Source organism: Lontra canadensis, unplaced genomic scaffold (assembly GCF_010015895.1).
Source record: "Lontra canadensis isolate GAN:19392208 unplaced genomic scaffold, GSC_riverotter_1.0 scaffold48, whole genome shotgun sequence".
NCBI classification, from domain to species: Eukaryota; Metazoa; Chordata; class Mammalia; order Carnivora; family Mustelidae; genus Lontra; species Lontra canadensis.
Window position 1 is genome coordinate 2,951,785 of NW_022631042.1, and position 17,766 is coordinate 2,969,550.

Genomic DNA, 17,766 nt, shown 5'->3' on the forward strand with positions numbered 1-17,766 from the left:
ACACTGTTAACTCCAAGAGCTGTCTGGGTCCAACCAGGACTGAATGACAAATCAGCTGTTAGAGAAAGCGTCCCTTCCCCTCTAGCTGTCCCGTTCTTACTGTGCAGATGGTGAATTGATTTTTCCTTTACCAGCAATTCTTTTCTTTCTTCTCCACATAGGACTATGATCCTTTGTGATCATGTTTGACTCAGTCAGCAGTGGGAACACTCAGAAGATTGAAGAGTTTTCAAATGTGTCCAAGTGAAAGGGAACAGGATTTCAGAAATGAGGAATTGCTCCAAAGGCTGTCTGTAGACTAAAAAGGGGCTATGACTTCCTCCCCATGAAAAGTAGATATTCATAGTTTTATAAAAAGCATCTTTGTCCTCAAAAAAGAATTTTGATTCTTGCTTCATTGTGGGTGGTCAGAATAACAGTGAGAGTAGTCAGCCCCAGAGAAGGTGGACAGGAAAAACAGTCCAGAAGAGAAGTCCAGATCTTAAAGTTAACTTGAGTCAAGATGGATCTTTTCTTTCCATAGAAATGTCTAAATAATCACCTGCCTCTTTCAGTTAAATTTTTTAAAAATATGCATGAAATTTTATTCACGATTATTTTTAGCATCCTCCTATTTTACAGTTTTGATGTTATCATTAACAGAGTAGTTGACGTTAATATTTCATATTTCACATATTGATATATAAATACTTTTATTGTCATATGTGGATGATTATATATACATGTATATGAATTAAAATATAGGTATCATGTATTTTATCTAAGAAACAGACACAGTTTAATTGCTCATTTATGCTATACCAATTATTTTATTATACAGTATATAGAGAATATCAGAAATTAAACCCTGCTTATACTGTACAAATATTTACTACCACTATTTTTTTCCTGCTAGATTTGCCCTAAAATCTCTATATAGGATAGATGCTCATAATTGCTCAAAAAATAGCCATTTGTAGGTACATTCACTAGCATTCTTAGGATCTTATTAAGCAACTAAAATCATGAAATAGAGACCATGGTGCCCATTACAGCAAAACTTTTTTTTTTAGCATTTTTACCTGTAGACCTGCTTTGAGTATTATATAATTTATTGATGTAAAGAGATTCCAAGTCAGCTACCTTAGTAACTTACTACACAGTGGTGTGTTTCAGTTGCAATATCCATTGTAAATATAGCACCAGATTAACTGGGTATCCCAGGCAGGGATTGACCAGACATACTGTGATAAATTTTCTAATTAAATTTGACTTTTTCAGAATCAAATACAGATCATCATAAGGTAAATGAATCAAATTACAACCAATGCTATAATTATTAGAAGACAGGCTCTGCTGACTTTTCACATAATTAAAATGCCAAATTTCTTAATTTCAGAACTAGATATTTAATTATAATGATGTGACATTTTCTCATGTGGCCTTATAGGGTATGCCCAGCAAATACTTCGGCAGCCATCTCTCTATTTTCTTAGGCTTATTTCAGTCCGTTGCGGTTCTTCTTATTTAAAAAATGGATTGCACCATCTTTGTCCTGCAGGTACCTCTTTAAGCTGACATACCTCTTCTAAGTCTTTGTGATGTAACTCTAATAGTTCTCATAGCTTCTTTGCTTCTTAGAATAAAAAGAATATTCCAAGACTATTTTGTACTTTTGTGGGCCCAGACTATTTTTTTTAATTTGTTTTGTGGTCTTTATTGGTTCCTGGGAGTTCATTATATAATAAGGAAAGAAGAAAGCCTCTTTTTGGCTGAAAAAATGTTTATGGCTTTTCCCCATGTAAGATTTTTTTTCTCAAAATCATTAAGCTCTATTATTTATCAGTCTTTCTTTGATGTCTCCTAGATTCTGTGTCTTGTTTTAAAAGGCCTTTTCCACACTCAAGATTTCATACAAAATTTTTATGTCTTTTTCTATTCCTTGTATAATCTTATTTCTTATGTTTAAATTATTGATCAATCTGAAATTTGGCTACAGGGCTATGGGACATGAGGTAGTAATCAAACTTTTTTTTTTTTTTCCCATATGGCACTCCAGTTGTCCAAACACCATTTATTGAATAATCCATCATTTATCCACGGGTCTTTGAAATACTATCCATATTAACTTGCATTCTTACACTTATGGCTTCTCATCATATAAAATAAGGTTTTAAAGTTAACTGCAAAACAACAAAACGAAAACAAAATAATACAGAAGGAAATCAGTATTATGCACCACTGTGTTTGATATAAAAGAGCTGGTTGCCAACCCTTGGATTTGCAAGAGGTTGGTTTTAGGTTCCTATATAGTTAGGTCATATTCAAATTTTCTGATTCTTAAATTTTTTTAAATATTCCTTCTTATCCTCACAACAGTCATAGGATAGAGAAACACGGAAATATTATTTCTTCTTGTTCGCAAGTGTTGAAATTGAGGTTGAAAGAGGTTACGGGACTTAAGCCATAGATCAAATCAGAGGCTTTCTTATCTCCACTTGGTATTAGCTCTCTTTGTAAAAACATTTTGACTCTTACTTCAATTCTTATTCCTATTCCTGTTTTCATTCTCCTCCTTCTTTTTCCTAGTAGTTTATTAAATAGCATAAAGACTTTATTTCTGCCATTGAAGTGCAGTTAATATACTGTTTCATGAAACAAAATTAACTAGTATATTAGTTGTAGTCACCTGTTGATTTTGGCTTTCTGTTTGTGAAATTTACAATTAGAAGGGGTGTTTTGCTTAATTTTTATGGGGTCCCAAAGGAGTCGCATGCATCATGTTTCCTAAATTCAGTATTGATTGAATGCTTGGAATCTAGTAGACTTCTTAAATGCTTGAGAATTACCCATATGTATGTACTCAGAGTGTAATGGAAATAATGTTACAAGAGATAGGTAGCATAGCCTATGGGAGAAGTTTCGCTTGGTAAAGTCTCCCAGAATATCAGCAAAGTCATTTTTCAGCATCGTTTCCTCATTACATAGGGGTTTCTGCTGTAGAGAATAGGAAGAATTGAGTTCCCTTTTCCCAAAGGGAAAGTATAATGGAAGAGCAGAGGGTATTATCAGGCATACAACTTTTAAAGAAAGTCAGCCAGCTTGTGCTGCTGGAGTTTTGGTGGGATGGTGGGAGTCAGAAGGCAGAAAGCCCAAGACAGAGCTGTTAAAATACTGAACTGCCCTTCTAAAGGTGAGATATAACAGTGAGGAAGCACCAGAGAGAGAGTGACATGATTATATTTGAGAGGAGAGTGAGGAAGAGGTAGGCAGCAAGGATGATGCTGTTTTCTAATAAAAGCAGGCTTCAGGACAACATAATAATTAACGTTTAAAGAATATTTGTTTCCAGTACTCTTAGTACACCAGGCGTACGTTTCTGGTAGACAGAGCTAATAGTGTAGAATTTAAGAGACTATTGGCATAAGATAAGAGTGAAGAGAATGGAACTGTGAAGTAATTAAAGGAAACACAAAAGTGGGGGAAAGATTATTTTACCCACAAATACCGATTTAAGCAAATATTTATTTACAAGTCAGCACTAGACAATTGAGTTATAATTTTACTGTAGATGTATCATATATGCCTTTAAAAAATGTTTGGTAGCATCTGCAAGCTATTCAAATAATGTTACAGGAAATAAAACATTTGAACATATAATTTAATAAGTAGATAACTAAATAATGATAAATATTTTCTTCTTTAAAAAAATCTTAATACATATTTTCAAACCCTGACTATACCTTAATTACCTCATACAAGACACTCAGCCATACACAGCAGCACAAACATATATCCTGCTCTCCGTCTACAATGGTAAGTAGGATGGATAATACTATATGTAAAATGAACATGGAGTGAAGTTAGAAGACACTCTTTGAGACTTGCTAAGCCTCACCCTGGCTCTAATTTCTCACCTATGAAAGGAAAATAATACTTGTGAACAGTATTATTGACTCTATTTTACCTCATAATCTTATTTTGAAGGTGAAACAATATATGCAAGAGTAGTTCCTACATTTTAAAGAATTATGCAAATATGACATTGTGCTTTAGAGATTAAAAATGTCAAAAAAATTAAAATGCAAAACTATTAGTGTCAAGATGTTGACTTAAAATTTCATTCCCATTTTGTATTTTTTTCTGCTAGTTTATTCAGTCTTTGGGAAATGTTCCAAATATTATTTAACACGTTTTTATTGATTGACAGAAGAAAGGAAAAAATTGTGTAGTTAGTCACTTTCAAAATTAATTTGCTACAGGTTATTAGATAGCTGTTATGTAAAGAACTGAAGTGTATGATACAGTAATTTATTCTAGACATTTACTTATCAAAATTGTATCTTTATTGTTCATTGTTGACGGGTACATGTTTATATGCCTTGTCTATTTTATGACTTTTTCTCTAAGCATTAGAAGTAGTAATAAAATAAAATAGGGTTATTTGTTTTGTCCTATAGTATTTGTAATGCCCTAGATTTTTTCTGACATCTTTCAGAATTTACCATTGACACTAAGGGCAAAAATAGTTCACCACACTGACTCATTTAAGGGAAACTCTCATTTCATTTAATTGGTATCCCATTTAACACCTGATACGCAATAACTCACACCTCTTGAAAATAGCTTACAGCAGTCTTGCTGGATTCCAAGCGCTCTCCTCAAGGCCTGAAGGGGAAAATCCTCCTGGAAAGACATATCATTTATTCTTTAAACTTTTTTTTTCTGAAAAGCCCTTGTATCTGCCCACCTTTGCAAACTGTACATGTCCTGCTTTCTCTCAAGCACAGGAGAACCTATTGAAAAACTTCTTCTTACCACACTGAAACAAAAAGTGTAGGCAACACTGCTAATGCTAGTGATGTCTTCTAAATTTAAGCCACATTACTCAGGCAGAAATTCCAGCTGTTAAAACACAGATAATGGAAAGCCAGTGTAAGTACTGACCAACATTCTCAATAAGGTTAAACACCAGCATTACATATTACTTGAACCAGAAGCGCAATTGTTTTGGGGTCATTGACAATGTCATCGTGCCTCCAGTTTTCTGGTTGGTTTAGTGGCTAAATTCCACTTCAGGGAAGAAAATTACATTACTCGCCTTTTAGTATTTTATTGGATTGTGCACTAAGTTAAACACTGCATTTAACATCACAATGAACTCTCAAATCTGAGAAACTTCATTCTTGAATTTATAGTTAATTTTGGAGTCAGCTTGATCTGTGCAGAACAAAGCAATAGACGTTTGGAATTGGCCTGTTTTCTGTTATCGGTATTATCCAGTCTAGGATAAGTTTTTCTCCTTGTACCTCTTCTCGGCAGTTTCCACATCTCTGCTGTATGAAGTTGCAAAAATAATATATTGAGTCTTGGGGAATTAAGATGAATCAAACCAATGTGTCTTTCTTTCATATGTAGCTTAACAGGGTAAAGAAAGCCTTCAGTCTAAAATCATGAAAGAGGAGGTAAATTATTAAAAGCTGCTGCCAAGTTAGTTATTTGAAAAGAATTAAAAACTCAATCTTTCCTCTTAGCTCAGTATTGAAATTTCATGACCATACTCCGCAATATCAGAAGAATATCTTGTTAAAAAAAAATCAGTCATGTGGAGAAATACCTCCATGTCACACCTCCATATTACTTCAAGATGCATATTATCATTAATAAGGTCTTTGGGGAGAAAACAAACACCACTTTCCTTCTTCAGTATTTGATTTTATTTTTAATAAATGCCAGGTAGAATTTAATATTTATCCTAAACCTTAAGGTATTCATCCTGTTAAGAATCCCTTATAAATTGTAAAATGTATATGAAAATATATTATCTTCATGAAATAGCTTGAGAAATAAAGAACATAGCTCTTCTTCCTTTAGTTGTTTTAACAATGTGATAGTTTTACTAAAGCCAGTGGCAATCAAAATGTAGAAAAGCAATAGGACCACGATGTTGCTTCATGAGCAGCTCTCAGAAAGCATGCAGTTTGTATACGTCTGCTTTCACATCAGCACACCTGTCTACAGCAGTCCGTGAGTTCTTTTAGATACGGAAGAAAATAAGCAAAGGCAAAAAGAAAAAAAAAGTTTGTTTCTAGAAAGGTATTTTTTTCAAGTGTCATCAACAGTTGTGCATTTATTATGTGCCAGTTACTTTATTTGATAGAGGGGATCAAAGATTAACATCACATGGGCAGTTTCCTCAAGAAAACCCTACAAACTAGTAGGAAGGAGGGTCAAACAGGCAATTATAACGCAGAGAAGTAAATGATACAAAAAAGGGATGCACTGATGTTTGGTGGTAGGGTCTCTCTAGGAGAGAGAGTCTAGGGTCTTTCCTAGGAGGAGATCCCAGGGCAGACAAAGAGGTCAGATCAGGATTCCTGGGAGTTCCAGGGTCTCTGTGGAATTTTTAATATTATATGGACATTATTATCCTGAACACTTTGAAAACCAAGTAAGAGATCTTCAGGAAGCTACAAGTAGTTCATAATGACCGGCATGCAGACTGCGAGATCAATTTCAGAATTTTCAAGAGTTCAAAGCACCTTTTCACTATTTTGTTATAAATATGATAGTCTTCAGAATGCACATCCCAGTAGTTTTCAAATTTAAGAAGTATCACACTCTCCAGTCCAATTTGTCATTGTCTTTTTTGTTGTTGTTGTATTATTTGAATCCTGGAATATTATTCACCAAGTGCTATATATAGATGAAATGACTATACCCTCTAAAGTTTAGGATCTTTCTTCTCTTTGTGCATAAAGATAATGTTGCTTCTCGAAAGCAAGGGTGCTCCAGTGGTTTATCTTTTTTTTTCTTTTTACACAATTAGAAACTGAAGAACTGGAGCACCAGGGTGGCTCAGTCGGTTGAGTCTGCCTTCGCCTCAGGTCATGATCCCAGGGTCCTGGGATCAAGCCCAGCTTTGGGCTCCCTGCTAGGCAGAGAGCCTGCTTCCCCCTCTCCCTCTGCCTGCAGCTCCCTCTGCTTGTGCTATCTCTTGATCTCTGTCTCTCTCTGTCAAATAAATAAATAAAATATTTAATAAGAAAAAAAGGAAGATATGCATTTTTAAACTAAAATACTATCTCTGTCCTTTATTCAAAAATACGGATTTTTTTAATAGTGATATAAAAAGCAGGCAAAATAACCTTTTATTATTTTTAAAGGACTATATGTCGAAGCAGCTATAGCCATTAATCAAGTAAATGAGATAGATACTTGAAGTCTTCTGTGTTAAAGTGGAAGGGTTCAGTCAAGGGACATGAGTTTGGACAGGAGGCATAGGTCTGTGAAAATATTGGAGTAACCAATGCTCATTTATTCTCAGGTTTAAATGTGAGGTTTTGTAAAAGAGGATCCTTTTACAGACTCAGCTAGATTTGCATACTGCACAGAATCAGGCCTCATACATAACTAAAAATTCCGCCTGATTCTGGGTTCCACTTCTTTTCCTAAATGTTAAGGTTCTAAGCATCTTTTCAAATATAGGATTCTGTTGATTCAAGCAACTTTTCTTGAAAGTCAAAGACACTAATATGTCAGATAATTGAAATCTCAGACCTGTGCTAAAATTCCCCAATCAACAACAACCTCAGGAGCCTAAGTGGTGACTTAGACTTTTGAAAACCTGTGACTTTTCCAAGAAATTGTGACTTTATTCCCTTTACCTAACTACAGTCCTTTGAAGTCTGATATTCTCTTAATCTTAGAATTCTTAGTTTGCATTTTCTATGTTTCTTCTACTTGACAGGTTTTTTTTTTTTTGAAGTTTTTATTTATTTATTTGACAGAGATCACAAGTAGGCAGAGAGGCAGGCAGAGAGAGAGGAGGAAGCAGGCTCCCCACCGAGCAAAGAGCCCAATGCGGGGCTCGATCCCAGGAGGCCGAGACCATGACCTGAGGTGAAGGCGGAGGCTTAACCCACTGAGTCACCCAGGCGCCCCTGTTTGGCAGTTTAAACTTAATATATTGCGCTGGCTCAAATAAATATGCAACACATTTGTTTTTCGCTTGCGGTTTCAATTTTAGTGTTGAAGGTGTGTAATTTTATCCATTAGGTAAATCACCTTCACCTGTCATTGGTGATAAAAAGTTGAGTGTCCGAATTCTGAGGCTGTAGAAAGTCTTGATTTTTTTTTTAAAGATTATTTATTTATTTATTTGACAGACAGAGATCACAAGTAGACAGAGAGGCAGGCAGAGAGAGGAGGAAGCAGGCTCCCCGCTGAGCAGAGAGCCTGATGCTGGGCTCGATCCCAGGACCCTGGGATCATGACCTGAGCCGAAGGCAGAGGCTTTAACCCACTGAGCCACCCAGGTGCCCCGAAAGTCTTGATTTAAGAGAGCAGTTCAGTATATCTCTTTAACGGCTTTCTCTGACCAAATATTTGGACATTTGACTGGAGTAGAACAAATATAAAATGTATGTCCTACCTACTTTGTTTCAAGTAACTTCTAAAGTGGTAGTGACTAAAGGGTCACACAAATACTACATTCACGCACTTGGTCACTTTCTCCTTCACATAACGTTGAGGGTCAGTTTTCCAAATTGAGATGCTGACCGTTCAGCACAAGTGTTAGCTGGGCACACCAATAATTCTCTCTCATTTAAACAAACTTTTTCTCATGTCATTGCAAATTTGTCATCTGAGTAGCGGACACAAAAAATTCTCCAATTATTTATGGGTATTCTTGCTCTCTACTGATGTGTGCAAAGTGTGTAAACAGGAAAAAAATTGGGGGGTTAAAAAAAGTTTTTTGGCTTTTAGCCACCTCTGAGTCAGGAGCCTCCATTTGTCCCCTGCGCGGTGGTTCAATTCCAGGAAGGTTGTAGGGGTCAGGTGAACTCTGCATTACTGGAAAGGTTTTAGAATCACAGGATCTGAATGGTGATTTTGGAATCAGAGAGAGGAAGAAAAGTGTGTCAAATAAGGATGGCAAGATCAGGACAGAACAGATAATGGGAAGTAAGGGGGGTGGCTAAGAAAGTCCAATTCAAGTTTGAGAAAAGTGGCTGCAAATCAGAAGTTACTCAGGACTTTGGGATTGTTTTGAGGTTCATGGTTCGCAGATGGGCAGGGCCACTGATAGCAGGGGCCAGCATCAGCAATGTTCTCTTGCAGAGTATTTTTTTCTTTTCCTACAAAATTTTCAATATTGATTCTTATTGTCACTTTTCCAAACTTTCTTTTACCCAAACCATTTATAGCACACTTAATGAATAATAATTATGAAAATATATTAATGAGAATTTTGAAATCTGAGAATAGAGAAAATTTCTGTGGTTAGGTGCTTGCAGTAAGAACCAGTGAAGTAGTCGTTTTTCATAGAAGTACTTTCAAGCTCTTATTTATGTGACACAAGTCTGAAACATTGCTCATAATATGACATTTATCTATACATCTATATTCCAGTAATTGTTTATGCAGCCATCATTTTCTAAATTATTAAATTTAAATGTCTATGCCAAGAATATGTGATGAAGAAGAAACATGATTGGAAATAAATAATCTAAATCGATAGAAAATTTTATCAGCTTCTTTTGCAGACCCTTCAGAAAAAATCAGTAGTGGCCTTTGTGGGATAGCAGTCAATTTCTGTATTTATCATTAAGCCTCCCTTTTTCTTTTTTAAACTTCCCCTTTAGTAACCTTTTTTTTAGCTCATTTTCATTCCTTTGGCATATTTACTGGACACCCCTCAGAATAACTATTACTGTCTGCTCATGTGATTAAAAACTGTTAATGTCTTTTATTTCATCACCTGTATACTTTCTGGGAGGAGTGGGAAATGGACCTGAAAACCCATATATTTATTTACAAAACCCAATTTGGCTTTAAGAAACTTGGTACTCATGGTATCCTGTTTACACTGTTTGCAAAAGGTCGGGTTTTTATATGTCTTATCTGAGCAATTAGATTCTTACTAAAGTTGGCAAATACATAATGGCTTTTCTGGTTTATTTGTTGTTGTTGTTGTTGTTTTTTTTTTCAAGGATCCTCTATTTCATCTGGAACCACACAGGTCTGAAAGAGGAAGGGGCAGATGTCCTTTCGATCCCAGCTCCTCCTTCATCTCCACATTAGTTGGTAATTATTGTTGCCACAGACATCATTTGGTCGCCATATTGATTTTGAAACTTCGCTTAGGTTCTTCTGGTGTTTCTTTATACGTGTGTTAGAGTTGTTTTTATTTATGGTGCTGGAAGCAATGATATTAGATTTCAGGTCATGCTAAACTGAACCAATTTTGACTCTAAGATAAATGCAGCTACTCTGAAGTATGTGTGTCTCATTCTGGAAACACAAGTTTTATTTAGTATCTGATAGAAAACATCCTGTATTATGGCCGTTTACTATTCAAAAAATGCAGTTAGAGAAATACTTTATAAAAACCTGGCTGGAGAAACTCAATTATTACAATATATGTTAGTTCTTTTTGTTTTAATTACTCTGTAATTTTAGGAAAACTTTTAATATTCTCTTCTTGGTGCCCTTCTCTGTATCAGTAGAATTCATCAGAAGGTCATCTCAGTTGAGAACTTTAAAATTATTTATCTAAACTCTTGTTTATCTAGAATCTTAACAATAGAGGTTGACCTGTTCAAACTTCCACTAAATGTCCACATTGAAATAATAAAATAAGTTGGCATGTCTGATCTAGATTTCCATTCGATTCCATTTAATTAGATGAGGTACCTCACCTGAGTACCTCACTTAGGACACAATGAAGTTACTTTTCTTTCTGTTTATATTCTCGGGGTTTAAAACTGGCACACTTGGCAAAGTACTCCAGCACTGTGATGGTACAGACAGATGAGTTCCCAAGTACAAAGCTGAAGTGAGCTCTTCCTGATACCTAACTAGGAGCTATGAGGAGTCATTCTTTTCTCTCAGGGTTCTGAGGTTCTGATATAAGTATGGTATAGATGTACAGATTTCTATTATTACATTTGCAACACTTAGAGTTATAGGCTAATACTAGGTCACCCCGTTGGCAGAAAATGGGAAAGTGTAAAATAACATGTGGGGACTTCCCATCCTAAATAAAAGATTAACACTTAAAACTCCCCCACTGATGAGTAATCAGATTACAAGATTTTGAGTTGATGCAGATACTCCCATGTATTCTAGAAACTGTACAATCCCTGAACTTTTCCAGATAATTCATTTTGATGGGCTTTGTGTCCCACTCTGTACTTCCCCATCCCGGTCATGGCACTTACGTCCATGTCAGCAAAGTTTTTTTTTTATATATAGTTGACCCTTGAACAACACAGGTTTGAACTTCATGGGTCCAGGCACATGCAGTTCTTTTTTATGAATATAGTGCAGTACTGTAAATATCTTCTCTCCCTTATGATTTTCTTAACATTTTCTTTTCTATAGTTTGCTGTAAGAATACAGTAGGTAATACATAAAACATGCAAACTATGCATTAATCAGTTGTTTTGTTATCCGTGAGGCTTCTGCTCAATTAATAGTTAAGTGTTTGGGCACTCACAAGTTATATGCAAATTTTCAGCTGCATGGTCAGAGCTCCCAACTTCCATGGTGTTTAGGGGTCCACTGTATATCTGTAGAGCACAGATCTTCAATTAGCGCTAATTATTAGGGAAAGATGGATTTGCTTCAGCCCCATAGTTTGAAAAGGCTCTAAAATGAGATTTCACATAGTAAGTTCTTTCAAAGCTTGCTCCAAGAGATGTAATATTCTTAAAGAGTATAATGTTTTAAAGAAAAATAGTATATTTAAGATAGCTAGCGTTGCTCTGCTAGCCTGTGTGTGTGTGTGTGTGTGTGTGTGTGTGTGTGTGTATAAACAGAATATAAGGAAGGGAGACCTTAAATATGAAAATAAGATCGCCTAAGTTTAAACTTCAGTAGGAATCAAAGTCTTGGGAGGGACACTGAATGGATGCCAGCTAGATCTATGTTAGAAATGGCACTGGATGCATTAAAATACATGCACTTGATAGATAATTTTTTCTAATGCTTTCAGTGCTTTTGGGGGGTAATTTCATAAATTTAAAATTTGAATATGTTTGGAAGAGATTTTCTTATCATTTCTTTTACCTTACGTCTTGCACAGAACAGGCCTCCTATAAATATTCATTGAATAGACTCAATATTCCTAAATAGGCAAAAAACAAATTTTGGGATATTATTCATAAGAATATTATAAGTGATACTGAAAGTGGAAAATTACTGAGTAAACACTACTTCTGTGGTGAAATCCTAAAAAGATTAGCACACCATTTAATTTTAACATTTCATTGAAATGGTTTAAACAATTCCTCTAGTCACCCTGCCACTCACCACTAAGCCTCCCTGGAGCTTATTTATGTATGAAACCGGGAACTTAAAACTGAATTTTTTTAAGAGGGGAAATATTACTGGAGGGACATTTCCCAGCGAGTTTCATTGAACTTCCAAATCAAATTACACTGTGCTGACATGGGAAGTGCTTGCCATCTGGGTGGCTGTTTCACACATTCAGAAGAGAAATCCAATCGTAAGAGCCCTCCAAACTAAACACAAACACTATAGGAATAATCCCTCCACAAAGAAGAAATAAAAATATCATTCTTCACCTTTATCCACTAGCTTTCATCCCAAAGTACCTTTGAAAGATTATTCGCTCACTGTAGATACGAGGTGCCACGGAAACCTGATAACCTCTACCTGAGCCAGCAACTCTGAGAGAGAGGAAGTAGGAATAATTCACCCAGTCGAAAGAACAGCAGGAGTTTGGGCTGGAAAAATGGAGCTACCTGTGTTGGAATTTGGCAAGCCCGGTGTAGCTTACTCTGACAGGGAAAGAATGCGTTAATGTGGTATTTTATGGCCACACATGTTCTCGGTTGATGGGTTAGGACAAGACTCCAGCAGAAGGTTGACCATCTTGAGGCCACGATCCTTGTTTCTTTGTTAATTGTGGGTCACACTTAACTCTTGAGTGCCTGTTCACCTCAAGTTGTGCTTTCATGATAAGAAACTCCAATTTGTAACAATACTCATAAAGCTAACAAGGCCCCCACGGAAAAAAAGGAGGTGCTGGAAAATCAAAGTGTGTCTTATAATTTCTTAACTTCAGGTACAGTTTTCATTGCAGTTACCTTAAATTTAGTTGGCTGAAGATCACGTGAACTAAAAAGCTTACCGAAACCTGAATAAAGAATGATTATTTGTTAGGTAAAAGACAAGTTAATGAACACACGAACATGTTTTAATTAAATTTATCATCTAATTTAGAAATGAAATGTTAGTATCTCGCAGTGATTCCATGTGAAACAGAATTAAAGGAGTGAAACAACCTCTTTGTTTAGCTCTGTTCTGAATGTTTACAAATCAGTCGAAATGAAATCATACATTAATTAGGGTTGCTCTCCAAATGCCACTTGATATTAACATAATTTATCTTGGTGGCATATAAATTCATATAACAGGTGCAAATATTTCTACACATTTAGCCACATCTTCCCCTACTGTGATGACAATTTTTATTGAAAATGGTCTTCAGTAAGTGTCTGAAGAATATAAGACATTATAGCCTGGTTTTAAAAACACTTTGTTGAAACAACGACTTACTTAGTAAAATAAATTGATGTATTACTTGCCTATACCTTTTATTTCATCCAAAGATAGTACTTATATTGCTATCTAATTATTGGGTTTGGTGACTAGCCAAATAAAAATTCAGGAAATACACATATATATATATATATACGTGTATATATATACACGTATATATACATATATATATGTATTTAAGAGAGGGAGAGGGGATGGTGAGAAGAGGGAGAGAGAGAGAATCTCAAGCAGACGCCATGCCCAATGGGGAGCCCAACACAGGGCTCCATCTCCACCAGAACTGAAATCAAGAGTTGGACACTTAACTGAAATGAGCCACCCAGGCACCCTAGGAAGTATTTTCTTTATGTCATATATCATTTTGGCCAGCAAGGAAAATATTGTCTGACTCTTTTTCATCAGCTCTGTTGGATATACTGTTGCAATATTCTTAATACATTTATAACACCTTTAGTAACTGCAGGATTTTCCTTGTACCTTGCCCTCTCAATTCTATTTCCTTTCTTAAAAAATATTTTATTCTGACTCAGATTTGTAGTTCCAGGTGTAATTTAATATTTACCATACCTGACATGACTATGACATGCTAGCATGCATGTTACTAGCATTTGGGGGAAAACCACTCTAATTTATCACATACTTTTTCTTTGCTTTCAGAGTGTTAGCTTTGTTATTAGGATATTTTTAGGATGACTTCTCAAGTTAAAGACTTAACTCAATTTTATTTCAACAAACAACCATGAATAAAATATCGTAGGCCCTGAAATTTTCTTTCTACATTCTATTTGGTCCTATCTTACCATTTTTAGCAAATAAAATTACAAAAGCTTATAGCTGCTGAAATTTCCTTCCTGTACTTTTATTCATAATAATGAGACCTTTGTGAATATATCTCCTTGTTACATATTCTGTACATTGAAGGTCAGTGTTGACTGAATGAAAGGGAATTGGAATATATGCTGAGGAAATTTAAGTGATTATTTCAAGCTATCAATGGCATTTTTTAAAACAAATGTTCCTTTTAAATTAATTATATCTAGGACAGAGTTATGAATGAGTAGTTCTGGCACAAAATATGACTTAATAATATTTGAAAAATCTTAAGTGAAGATAAAATGTATGTCTTTATAAATGCAACCTCTGTAAATGTAACAAATGAAGTATATCTCCTTATTTCTTGAATTCACCTCAACTGTACAGAAATTTGGACTTAAAGTCATTCCTTTGCCATGTTCCTGTCCCTGAAGCATGTCTATAATTTCTTACCCAATCCTCTTGCTCTCTCACATTTGGTGCAATGCCAGTTATCCACATGCTCGTGGCTTCTGGCTTTATCTACTAGAGTCTGTGAGCCTCTTTGGATATTTTGCTTATGGATTCCTCAAAACGAACAAACAAAAATGATAAGGCTAGAAGAAAAAAAATCCAACTACAACTGTATAACTAATTCAAGGATATATATTCTGCCTGGTTGCTTTTAGCACCCTAAGCAGAGTGTGACTGTGAACTGGGATGTGGATATTGGAATATATATCTCATTCTTATCCATCCTCATCCTTGCACATGTATTTTGTTTTATATGCAATGACGCATGTTATAGTGATTCTATAAAACAGTGCATCTGATATTTGAATGACTTTCTAACAAAATTATACAACTCAGTTATGAAATGAAGCAGTTAATTCCATCATTAGTCATGTACTGTCCATGAGGCAAATATATTTCACATTATTTAGTTGTGTAGATGTTTACAACACAAATAGGAGAAATGCTTGAGTAAAACCTAAGAAGATAAAAAGCTTGGAAAACTGTGATGTTTGTCTTACCAAACAACTAAAATCTGTATTTCTAATGTGGTAACTAAAAACTCAAATCAAGTAATAAGTATCTAGCCCATGAGCAAAACTGCTGAGAATGGTAGGTTTCATAAAACATGAAGGCAATGCAGTATGCTTAACTGAAACTTCAGTTAGAGTTTGTTCTGATAAAAGGAATTATGTAGAAAACGATTGTAATGATGCATTTTAACTTAAAATTATTTACAGTGGATTTGTTTTTATATATTGGCAAGAGTCAAATGATTCTTACTTTCTTTCATATAAGCAGTTTAGTGTAGACACAGTCTTTGGGGCTGAGACTATTAGGGACAGATACTGGAAGAAAATAGAGCCCTTGTGTTCATGAATTAAAATTATTAAATATAGGAACAAAAAAATCAAGGAACTCTGTTATTCATATAAATGCCTAATATTTTTTCTTTCTCTTAATGTTTTTTACTGAAGCTTTATTGAAGAATCAGAATCTTATCCTGAGTTTTTATTGCATTTCATAGCTTTATTTAATTTAAACACCTAAAAGAATTTTTAGATATATTCACAAATTAATTCACTGTGCTCTTCATGGATTTGACAAGTGTTTATTGAACATTTCCTATATTCCAGACACTGTACAAGATATTGGGGGAAAAAGAATATATAAGACACATCAAGAGGCCTACGTTCTAGTGAGGCATAATGTCAAATGTATAAGCAGTAGGTTAATACAGTAGGGTGAGCAATATGGTAGAAATAGGCACAGGGGCTTTGGTGGTACTAGGAATCACTACACTAACAGAAGTTTAGTCAAGGAAGGCATCAGAGAGGAAGTAGGCAATAGCCAGGCACATGGGAAGTGAAGCAGGAAAGGAGATGCAGAATTTAGGCAAAACATTTCCAGGAAGAGAGAACGGAAAAAAGTTTGGCAGGCTCAAGAAATTACATGTAAGTCTCTGTGATTTTATAAGCAATGAAGACCATGAGATATCGAAAAGCAGATTTCAAGCTGGGGGCTTAGTGTGACAGATTTCCAGTGCAGATCTGTTCCCACTGTTATTGTGTCTGTACAGAGAGCCTATGTTGAGCATGACAATAATAAGTTACAGTCACCTGTCAAAACACCCTGCAGATGCTCTATTTTTTTAAATTATAACCACACTTGACCATCTAAAATTAACATGACATCCGTCACCCTTAGAATTCAATGCTATAACAAATGAAATGTAATATATGGCATAAAAATCAAGTTGGTTATTTATATTCAGAAAATTGAAATAGATACCAGTTAAACTTGTGGCTAAGCTAATACATTTATTAAATATCATGTCTTCATAGACCTACAAAACCGAAAACTTGGATAGTTCTATTCTTATCATTGAAACTCTAGAAGATGTTTTTTATTTATATGAAAACTTTCTCTTTTTAGTCCATGAAAATATGATTTATCCAGGTTTTTTTATACTCTGTAAAATACCAAGGTAGTGATTCACATATTTACCCTAATTATATCAAATGGTTATAATTTTAAAGTTTTCAGTTGAGATATCGTACACATGTACTTTATGTATTGCTGTAAGTAGTATCAATTATAATGATGCTGAATATGTTGGCTCATTAATTACTATTAGGTAATAGTTGTGCCTAAGGCTTATTCTACTTGACGATTTTTCATAAAAGTTTTTTTTTTCCTTTAGGAAGATTTTTTTACCGAACATGACCATTATCTGTGACTATGAATTTATTTTGTTCTTTACACTAATAATAAGCTATGAAAGGAGAATCTTTCCCTTCTGAGGAAAATCTAACATTTCCAACAGAAACACATTTGGTTCCATTTACACAGCATCGAGTTTTTAGCACCTGTCCAGTTTCTTTGAAGTTTAAATCATACATCTCATATTGTGTTATTTGAATTGTTCACAAACTATTTTCTTTTATCTGAGTACAAAAAGGGAAATTGGGTAAAATTGGTAATATATCATCTTTTCCTTTGTGCCGATAACGTGCCTTGGATGTGGTATTATTTGGTATCATAGGGCTGCCATCTAGTGTCTCCAAGGGGTACTTGTTTGTTAAATTTATGAAATTGATTAAAATGAGCAGAACTTTGATAGGGTGTTTCAGATTGGGATAAATGCAATAATTGTTGTGAACTAATATGAAGATTTTTTCTCATAATAGTAATGTTTTCAAATATTGAAGTTCTAGAAGTCTTTTAAGATATTAAGCGAAATCAGATATTAAAAACTTAAGAAATAAAAAATTTTCATGATTTTTAAGAAATTTATTTTTTTGTACCTGTTGTGCATTAAGCATTTGGCCAAGTGCATATTAGAAAAATAAGTTTTGTTTAGAATAATTCTCCAGGGGCGCCTGGGTG

The 17,766-nt window shown here is 34.8% G+C and overlaps 1 protein-coding gene across 1 annotated transcript in view; it reads left to right on the forward strand.

The window, feature by feature from the left end:
• Positions 1-17,766, forward strand: part of SEMA3E (semaphorin 3E) — a 243,294-nt gene that overhangs the window by 181,944 nt on the left and 43,584 nt on the right. The window contains exon 5 of the mRNA XM_032873241.1: positions 9,975-10,068. Coding sequence (XP_032729132.1) covers positions 9,975-10,068 — 94 coding nt within the window. The remainder of the gene's footprint in view (positions 1-9,974; positions 10,069-17,766) is intronic.